Raw genomic sequence first — 10,903 nt, 5'->3', positions numbered from 1 at the left:
CCAAGTAAACCAGTTTTCATCTGAAACATCTCTTTTATATATAAAGCTATAGACTACCCGTACGGATTATGAAGTGAGGCAGTCAAAACAAAAAGTTCGTTCAACAACTAGTCAGCATTGCTTTTGTGTACATTTCATAGGCATAATAATTAAAATAAGAGAATTAAGAAAAAACATTGAATTATAAAAATTCTTTTTAAATAAAAAAAAAGGTAATGGCACTAAACCAGCAACAAAGTTATTTAAATTATCTAGCCACCAGGGTGAAATTTTACAGCTGTTCTTCTCATCAGCACTTTGTTCCTGATTAAAATAACATCTAGAGTTCCAGTAACATGTAATCTGTTTTTTAAAGAACTACAGATAAAATATTATGAACACACACAGTTTGTTGTATTACACATCTAAATTGCCTTAGATTCATTACATTCTAGACTCATAAATATTTGCTCAAGCATTTTTTTTTTTGTTTCTTCCTTCCTTCCTTCCTTGTATTTACAGTATAGTCTTTGTTCTATCCACAAGACTACTTGTGTTATAGAATCCCTGGGAACAATTCTTCCTGCCCCATTGCAATATTCTCTGCTGTTTTGATTAAAAACAAAAACAGAAAAATACCAAAAACACACAAACACAAATTGTTCATATGTTGTGTGTCTTACCTAAATGGAGTAACTAACAAGCAGATGTGCACAAAACTCTTTCTATAAAGAACACATTCTATAACCTATTACAGTTATATTCTATGTTGCTGATGCGACAGACAGTTCTAACAGTGTAATTTTAAGTTCACTTGTGAATAATACAGTGTGAGAGCCTGATCCAAAGCTCGTTGAAAAGATTCCCTTTGATGTCATTGGGTTTGAATCAGGTCCAAAAGGCCTGATTCTTCCCTTGGACATGTATGCAAGACTCCCTTTGATTCAATGAGATCAATGTAAGTGTGTCCAAGGGGAAAATTTGGTTCAAAGGGTATGTTTTCGCTGCAGAGTTAGATCAACCAAGTGGCACCGGCATTAATCTAGCTCAGGTGAGTAGCCACACTCGAGTTACTGGGTCTCCATTGGTGCTGCACTCATGTGTATGTGTGGCGCTAAGGGGCATATCCCATGTTTCTTCACCCAGTGACTTTTGGGACTAATTTGTCCTTCTGGGGACATGGGGGGAATTGTGGGAAAGCACTGATAGACTATCAGCTCTCTAGTGGTTTAGCCTTCGTCCTCATTGCAAAATGGGCAGGTTACCAGCCCAAGTGAAAGCAGAACTTGGGCTTTAGCCTATACCCCAGGATGGGCCAGCTAGCCCAGGTATAAAGCACCACTATAGTTAGGTAAGAGGTTTTTGTGTGTGGTCAGGAGCCAGTTTAGCGGCAACACCAAGTAAGAGCCTCGGTTAACTCTGCAATGAAGACATGTTGTCTGGGGGTTTTGATAGTTTGCTAAATGTGAATTTCAGACCACAGTTACTCACCACAGTTGCTTTATTTATCCTGAATGTTTGTGTTCTGCAATTCATAAGTAATTGGCAGTTTTTGGCAGTTCACAAAATGTTTTGAAATCTGTCAGATGGTCTAAGAAAATCCAAGTAGGGTACACAATGTCCCTGTATGGCACCATAAAACAACTCAGTGCCTCTACATTGGATACGAACATTCCAATATTAGAAAGAACACTACTAAGGGTTGTAGGCTTTCAAATGGACCTTGACATGTGGTCCCATTTAAAAATTCTTTACCATCAAGAATACAATCAAATCACCAGACCCATAATATAAAAGGGTGTGCAACTTAGTTTGTCTAGCAGGAATGCTGGGCAGAAATAGAAGTTTTCACAAAAAAAGTCGCTATCAGCCAATTTTCATCAAAATGTACCCCAGGAGAAAAAAGTTGGGGCACACTTATTAAGACAGAGACAGGATATATTACATTACAGTTTGTCTCCTTTGAATCTCACAGTGACAGGAAACTTTATGTCTCTGGAATCATACTTTTTATTTAATATTTATATTACTGTAGCACTCAGAAGCCCCAGTCAGGATTGGGTTCCCCACCGTGCTAGGCGCTATAAAAAATACATATATAAAGAAAGACAATATAGATCTCTCTAGTGCAAAAAGATTATAGATATGAACATAAGACCTTCCAGATGGGACCATTATCAAGGTACAATGGTTGTCACTGAAAAGTCAACATTTAACTTCAGATACCATGAAATCACTCCTGAGTCTAAATATGCGTGGCGGGGAAAGCTAGAATCTCAGATATTGCTGCGTGGTGACTGTGGTAAATGTTGCCAAGTTAGTGGAAACCGCTTGTAAGTGTTTTAATAAGCTTGACAATATTCCTTTAATAGTACAATGCATTTGAATGATAAAACAACATTCTGTCCTTTTAGAATACACAGTATTACGAAGTCCAGTCCACAGATTTTTCTTTTGTAATTTGTTATGAGTTTAACTATGCTTGCACTTTATAACCCACTCAGCATTTGGGTTGAGTTGGTACAGGTCCTTCATGTAGGTATCATCATCAAGGCAGCGTTCTCCTGATAAAAAAAGATGTGTGATTAGATTTAGTACACCTAAAAAAGGGAATTTACTTTCAACATTCATAGAACTATTCCAATCTATTTAGGTTTTTATACTGAGCCCATCACCATGGTATCTAACAAAGCGGAGGAAAAGTGATATCAAGAATTTGTTATTTGCTCTCTTATTTTTCTCTCCTGACTCGAGGGGGCTGTACTTAGTGGGATTCTTTAATTATCTTCAAAAATAACAGGAGTACTTGTGGCACCTTAGAGACTAACAAATTTATTAATCTAATAAATTTGTTAGTCTCTAAGGTGCCACAAGTACTCCTGTTATTTTTGCGGATACGGACTAACACGGCTGCTACTCTGAAACCTTTAATTATCTTGTCCATAATTAGGTTACATCCTTCAGATAATGTAAATTGAGGTATTCCATTGACTTCAGTGGATCTATGCTGATTTACACCAGCTGAGGATGTAAAGGTCTGAAGGTTGTTATATCTGAAGGTTGTTGTATTTATGGTCATTTTCAATTCCTTTGGAGGGGAGTTCAAGAGGTGGGGCCTCTGACCAAGAAAGCGGTGCACCTTACCACTCCCAGCTCTTACCAGTCTTGATCTTGTTGTTAACAGTTCCTTTGTATCCAATGTGCACAGCTGTGTTGTGATAGGTCAAATCATGGAAAGAAAAGCAGTTTAACTTCTGCTGATATTTTATCCTAGTCTAGTGTCTAGTAGCTGTTACGAAAATAATAATTTAAGCATAAATGAACATAAGAGTATTGCAATGATTAGAAAGGCAGAAAGTCAATATTAGTAAAGGTAGAACCATGAATATGTCGCCTTGTTTGGGTTGTAGTCTTCTATGTTCCCAAGTTCTTCAAGGAATTATCTGATATATATACACGTATTACATACGCAAACTATGCTGAAATATTATTATTAAGGTTGCAAAGTCAAGCATTCAAAAGTTAGGAAATGCCAGAATTAAGGTTGCATGAGCAACTTTAATTCAGCCCCCCTGTGCACATGCATTATGATACAGTCGTTAATTTCATGACTGCGTACCTAACACGAAGGCTGCCCTCTTGCCAAACTTCAAATCCCCGCTTCAAACATGAAGGCACAAGAGCTTCTCACAGAAAAGGTTAACGTAGGCAGTTTTCTCTAACTTTGTTATCAGAAATAGCCTATCCATTTAGGATGAAATTTCTCCTCCCTCTCTCTGCCTCCCCCCCATCCCCCCTCGCCCCCAAAAAATCAGCCTGAGGCAGACACACAGCATGGAACATTTCAGCCTGAACTTTTAAATTTTTGCAAAGTTATAAGCAACTGAAAACAGGGTCTTGTAATGGGTAGTGTCAGGCAACCTGCTGATGCTACCAGCCCTGCATAGAATATACATGAGGGAGGAAAGACTCAGCAGCAACAATGAATAATTAAATATATTGGTCATGTTGCTGCATTTTATAGTGAGCTGTTGGTTCTTTCCTCTTTTGTGCAATCTCTGCATGAGTTTGCTATGTCATGAAGAAAATGACAGCCAAGAGAAGAAGAGCCAGGACACAACAAATGAAAAGAGAGTCAGCCTGTCTGCCTGCCCAATAGCTTAAAGTCAGGAAACTTCTCTTCACCAACCCCATAGTAACTGCTACAGTAATTAGAAGTAGAAAACATAGGGAGTGATAAAACGCAATTATCACAAAGGTTTATTAGTAAAGGGGAGGATTACTCAGGAGGCTTCCAGCATTCCACTATATGCCATAACAAGCTTGCAGAAAATCTCCAGCTTGCCACATCTTCCCTTTAACAGGCACATAGAGTAACTACATTTCAAGTAGAGAGACTACTCAATAAACCAGTTTCTTCATTACAAAATAAGCAACCAGATATAAATTAGCAGTAAAAATTTCTCTCTCATACACACACAGCCCTACTCCCACAGCTCTTCCCAGTATTACAAAATATGTGTATTCAGATTATATCATTACACACATACATGCAAAGCAACCCAGTGTTATTTATATACATACATTATATACTATCACAATATACCTGACATGTAGTTCCATATAGGTCTCATTTCCACTGAAGTCAATTACAAGCTCTTTTTCTATAATATTAATATTGCTGTAAAGTAAACAAATGCTCCTCTCCTAAAAACAGCCTTATGGAACTGAGAAGACAGTCTTACTTGACAGAGAATCTGTGCAGACAGACATGGAGAACCTGTGCAGTCATTTGATATAAATGAATACTATTTTTTTTTATCAGGCATTAGGCGCAGAATAAAAACATTTGTGACTAGTTGCCCTTAAAATGCTGTATTAGAAAAACTGAAGCATCTCTATAACATATTGTAATATGTGCCTATAATAAAAGCTGATATTGTAATGATTTTTGGTTTTGATATAAATGTTTAAACTATTTTAAAAGCAGTAACATGGTAGAGAAAAAATAGGTTAGCATCTGCAGAGAGTACAAAAGCATTAAGTTTTTGCTTAAAGATATAAATTTTGGTAAACTTAACAGGCCACAGTTAATAGAAAAAACAAAGTAAATCTAGTTCATGTTGTCTAGTTCATGAATGATTTTTTAATTTGCTCAGCCTGTTAAAAATTTGTGGTTAGGGAGTGATTCTCAGTGTAGACTTTAGAAAGAAACACTTTTTCATTCATTAAAGAAAAATTCTAGCACTGCATTCAAAATGGTGTTCTGGCATTAATTATACTAAGCCACTCTCTTGTTATAATAGCCTGTTATTCAGAGCTGGGAAACTTGCATCACAGGAAGGCCAGGGAATCTCTCTCATTGACAGTGACTTCCCCTGTGTTTGATGTGGAACACAGGAGTGGAGGTTGTAAGGGAAGCTCAAACAGTAAGCATGAAGATAAAGACAGTTTTATTGTTCAGTGCGCTTAAATATTTCTCCTTTTTAAAAATAACTCATTAGGAGAAGCTATGACAATGTCGCTCTCCTTATGGGGAGATTATAAGATGCTATGGGCTACGGTGCCACCTACATGCTGATGACACCAGCTCTGTGCTTCCTTCTCACTAAGGTCTCCCTGATGCCTTATCGGAATAAACTAGGGCCATAGATTAAAAAGCAGCTGGTTCAGGCTCATCCCAGGCAAAACAGAAGTGATGCCAGTTGGCAGGAGACAGCACTTCAGAGAAACGCGAAAGCCTGTGACCATGATCTCATCTCTTCTCCACACTCAAAGCTTTTGGACTCTTCTCTGTTGCTAGACACCCAGATAGCAACAATGTTCAAAACCACCTTTTCTTCTCTATGACTGGGCAGGAATTGGTAGTAAGCTGTCCTGCCAGAAGAGAACCATGCTTTCATCACCTTCAGACTGGACTACCCTTATAAGGTACACCTGGTAAATACCAGGAAGGCTGCCCAGTTATTACAGTTTGTATGGTATTTAGCAGCCTAACTGCTGAACAGGACAGACCAACTTTGCCCTGGTTGCCTGTGCTGCTCTGGGTCCAATTCCAGGTTCTGGCCCTCATCTACAAAGGCCTGAATGATGTGAGCACATTACTTCAGTGACCACCACTTTCACCTCACACTGGCATGGAAGCTGCCGTCTTCTGCCCAGGATACAACTTGTAGGGGCTGGGACAGAATGTTCTTTTTAGATGGCATAAAATGATGGAATCTGCTTCTGCTGTGGCTCGGACAGAGGTCATCGTTAGGGTGAGTTACAGACTTCACTTCTTCGTGTCTGTAATGCTAATACACCTCTACCCCGATATAACGCTGTCCTCGGGAGCCAAAAAATCTTACCGCGTTATAGGTGAAACCGCGTTATATCGAACTTGCTTTGATCCACCGGAGTGCGCAGCCCCGCCCCCCCCGGAGCACTGCTTTACCACGTTATATCCGAATTTGTGTTATATCGGGTTGCGTTATACTGGGGTAGAGGTGTATATGTGGCATGTGGGGGGGGAACTGAGAGTCGGGCCCTTCAAGTAGGAAGTTATGAAAAAGGAAGAACGGACAGAGAGTTTCTGGTTGGAGCATGCCTTGTATATAAACTTGTGGGTAAAAACATTCATATAATGAATGATGGACACTTTAGAAATGCAAATAATCACAAATAAATACTAATAGGAATGCCGACTTAGCAGATATCCATGATATAGATTATTACATGCTTTTAACCCACCTCTTACAATCCACTTTGGGCTTGATTCATCTGCGAAGGAGGACAGTGATACGATGTGCACCCTTGCCCATGCAACCCTGAGGCACAAAAGAACTTTCCCCAGACATTTTTGCATGTGGGAGCCTAGACCGGGTTCCATAGAACCCAAGCCAGCAGAGGGTGCCTGTGTTGAATCAGCGAAACCTCTGGATGTGAATATTCTGGCCCCTACTCCCTTTCCTTCCAGCACTGCCCACCTTTTAAGCTGTGCCAGGTGGCTCTGCATGAACATGCAGCTACTGGGGTCTGGGGAGCTACTGGTGAACCCATGGAATGAATGAATCAAGCCCATAATTAATTCTAAACTTTATGAGCCAAACTTTTGCCTCATTCACACCTACATGCACCCACAGCGAAGTCAATAGGGGTCATGTGGATGTAACTGAGGGCAAAGTTAGGCCCAAGCAATCTCATTTCAGCAAGGGAATCTGTTGAGAAATCATCCTTACCAATATTTCCTCCAATTTCATATAAAAATACCTCTTCTTTCTTGAGAGCTTGGACAACTCCACTGTTAGGAACAAAACAAAATGATTAGCTATCCCACCAAATAGCTTGCAATCAAACCACTTAAATGTGCCTGGGAAATGCAATGGTAGTTAAGGAAACTGACAATGCATCGAAATTCTCTCTCCATTTCTATTTTACCCATCTGTGCACACACAGAAAGGAAAAAGACTATCACACCAGTATGATAATGCAAACAAGAGTAATCCTGCATAGTAAATTATAAAGAAGAAAAATAAATCAGACTTGAAGGAATTGAGACTTTTAGAAAAGATTAATCTTTTTATTGATAGTTGGTGGCAGCCTGACTTTGTGATCTTTGGCTCTGCTCCGAATTTTTTTTTTTTTTTTTTACTGTTGCTGCAAAAATGAGTTCTCCCGTCATACATTTCATATCTCTGATATAGCAGCACAAATGTGTAGGGGAAGGCATAATCATGCTCTTATTTTCCTTTTTATTTTTCTGTAACTAAAAGGGGGGCAAACCATAATTCTTTCCAAAACTGGTGGTGAAACCAATAAAATCCTCATCTGATTGCGATGAGATGTGCCAACTTGCAGCTGAAAGGCATTTTTTGCCAAAATCATAAGCCCCTTTAAAAAAAACAATTTGGATAAGAATAAATTCTTAATCTTAAGAAGAATGGAATGCTACTACATCACCATTAATAACTATATAAATGATGTAGAAACTGAAAAGTTATTTTGCATTACCTCCCTCACACTCTCACACACACAAACACAGTAGGATCCAAAGTCCACCTAAGTTAATGATGTTAAAGTCCACCTATGTTTCCAATGACGTCAGTGGAAATTGGATTAGGCCCAAATATAGATACTGATTTACATTTGTGTGTATCTCTCTCTCATAGATGTACATATATTTAGATATGAATTAATGTTTTTTTCCTGAAGGGTTTATCTTCTCATTTCCCCATTTCTTTTTCTCTTCTTTTCTTAGAGTTCCCCGCTATATTCTCCACAGGAAGATATAAAAACTTACTGTGTTCCATGGATGCCATTCCTAACCCAGCTGACAAAACAGCAATTAATTCTCTACCAACATACTGCACTTTGGCATATTCCTGAAGGCCTCAATATGTAAGGGTTTAGGCTGTAAGGAGCGTTAGAAGTGCTTCTTGGAACAATCCAAATCGTTAGTTCATCAAACGTTTATTTGAACAGGCTAAATTCAGCTCAAGTGGTCACTGAACTCACTTTAATTGTTAACCATATCTGCTCTTTTGTCAAACTATTTTAAAACTTTTTTCGTGATATGAAATACTAAAAGCCACTTATTCCGAAAGCTTAGTAAAACAAAAAGGGATTTGTACCTCTTCTGGCTGAGAAACCTGGCTACTATATCACTGGCTTTTAGTTCTTCCGTCAGCTGTATTGCCATGGAAACTTTCGAAAGATGAGGCGCTTGCACCCGTATCACTCCCTGAGGAACATCAGCCTGCAAAGCAATAATGAAATTGGAACAAAGCTGCTAGCAGCTGGCTTTGATGAGTTTCTCCAAATACTGCATGGAATAAGTAATTTAGTACAATGCTCTGTAAGTATGCTTAACTACTGTCTACATCACTGCAGAAAAATGTTAACTACGTTGTAATTTACTAAATTACATCAGACCCTCAAATCTCTTTTTAATGGCAATAGAGAACTTTATAACAAAAGAACAGTAATGTTTAATTATTTTCCATAGATGTTATGAATGATAACAGTAACGATTATTGCTATATTAAGAGACAATTTCAGCATGTTATGAAGTTTATGTGTTTGATATAGTAATACATGAACCAGATTCAGAAAGGAGATGTTGTATGTGCTAGCACCAGGCAAAAATTTCCAGTTTCCTTTAACCTGAATTTCACAAAAGATCTTACAAATTTATTCACAGATCTGTCTAATTTGTTCAATTGATTTTTTAACAAAATCTTTTCCCTTTCATATATAGACACTCACAATTCATTTGTGTAGCTTTTATCCTCCTTTTCTTGTTCTCAAGACTTTGTTCAGCTAGTCGGCATGCACTTTTGACTACATAATGGATATATTTTATTTCAATCTATAAATCCCGTGGTGATGAATATCAAACTTATATCAGTGCAGAGAAATGATTGTTTTTTCTATTCAATATAGAATACTGACATTTGGCATTACAAGAAGGCATAATTTATTTATATAGTCAGTCCTAATTTCTATTCTTAGAAAACTTAGATAATTTTTCTGTACACATAAACTACCATTTGCCTGGCTCCAAATGTCCTTGTTTTGATATGAAAAGAAGTATGAGTCAGGGTTACTGCAAAGAAGTATGAGGAGTTCTGAGAGGTAATTCTCTTTTTTTTTTCTCTAAACACTGTGATTGTAAAGCTGAATGTTTGTTATTTCATTATCAGTGAATAATATCAGAGGTACAGAGGTTATAGAATTAAGCCTTGAAAAATTCACGTACACCGACGTGAATCTGGAGCAACTCCATTGAAATCAGTAGAGTTAGAGTGGTGTAGAACCAGTATCAATAAGATCAGAATCAGACTCATAAGTTACTGAGCACAAATGTCATCAGACTGTTAATTGCACCACAGTGCTGAGCTCTGCAGTGATAAAATAAGTCTGATCTTAAACCAGTGGACTAAGAACAATCACAGCTTAGGCTGTACCCCAGTTACTTTCACGGTCTTTTTGTGTATTTTACAACTCTCAGAATTGAACTGCTGGATTTAACACCTAGTCATGTCTAAAGAATTTACAACTGGTGGATCAAGAGTTTGCAAGAGACTACTAGCAGTGATAGTGATCATGACCATAAGCATCTGTCAAACTGTATACACAACGTTAACTAGCTCGTGCTTAAATAGCTCTTGCCTGTCTTCAAAACTGTTATGAACATATTCACTGTCAACAAGGGAGCAATCTTCTGAGGGTGGAAAGGCTATTATCCTGAATAGCCTTTCATTGTGTTTTGCACAGTACATTTAAATCAGCCTTCATTTTACTATTCAGTTGGATTATAGTGATTAATGTTTTTTGCTCATCAGGCATATGATGGATGTGTGTGAAAACTGCTTGGCTACATTGTGTGAGTGGGAACAAGTGTGTTAAGAATTTCCACAATATTGTGACATCAAGGTCATAGGTCAAATGGAAAACTTGTTTCATAGCTAAGAAAAATGAACCTCTCGTCATCTTCAACTCCTAAATTTCTTGGGGGAGTTCATGTTCAACCACACCTGTAGAGAGCGATCCTCAGCTGCATCTAGCCTATGTTCAATGCAGCTGATAGAGAAGAGGGGAGGCAAAAGGGGCTTTAAGGGATCTTCCTGCTTTTCCCATCTCTGAGGCTCATCATGGGATAAACTGGCTACAAGTTACCTTGAGTGACAAGGTGGGAGATGCAATATCTTTTATTGGACCAACTTCTGTTGGTGAGCGAGACAGAAGTTGCTACAATAAAAGATATTACCTCACTCACCTTCTCTCTAATATCCTAGGGCTGACACAGCTACAACAACACTGCATACAGCTAAGTTACCTTGGACCATTATGCAGCCAAGGACTGCTCTGTCCTGCCCAGGGCCGGCTCTGGCTTTTTTGCCGCCCCAGGCAAAAAAGCCTCCGGCCGCCCCCCTCCCCCCCC

At 38.5% G+C, this 10,903-nt stretch overlaps 1 protein-coding gene across 2 annotated transcripts in view; it reads right to left on the bottom strand.

The window, feature by feature from the left end:
* Positions 1-748: 748 nt before the first annotated feature.
* Positions 749-10,903, bottom strand: part of ARHGAP18 (Rho GTPase activating protein 18) — a 92,248-nt gene continuing 82,093 nt past the window's right edge. For both annotated transcript variants that reach the window (XM_024210780.3, XM_024210781.3), the window contains exons 13-15: positions 8,592-8,716; positions 7,200-7,261; positions 749-2,543 (exon numbers count right to left, since the gene is read on the bottom strand). In XM_024210780.3, coding sequence (XP_024066548.2) covers positions 2,452-2,543; positions 7,200-7,261; positions 8,592-8,716 — 279 coding nt within the window. In that variant the 3' untranslated portion in view covers positions 749-2,451. The remainder of the gene's footprint in view (positions 2,544-7,199; positions 7,262-8,591; positions 8,717-10,903) is intronic.

The sequence above is a fragment of the Terrapene carolina genome, unplaced genomic scaffold (assembly GCF_002925995.2).
Source record: "Terrapene carolina triunguis isolate 2854851 unplaced genomic scaffold, T_m_triunguis-2.0 Scaffold85, whole genome shotgun sequence".
Taxonomy (NCBI): domain Eukaryota; kingdom Metazoa; phylum Chordata; order Testudines; family Emydidae; genus Terrapene; species Terrapene triunguis.
The sequence above is the reverse complement of the archived record's forward strand: the minus strand, read 5'-3'. Positions and strand labels throughout refer to the sequence as shown.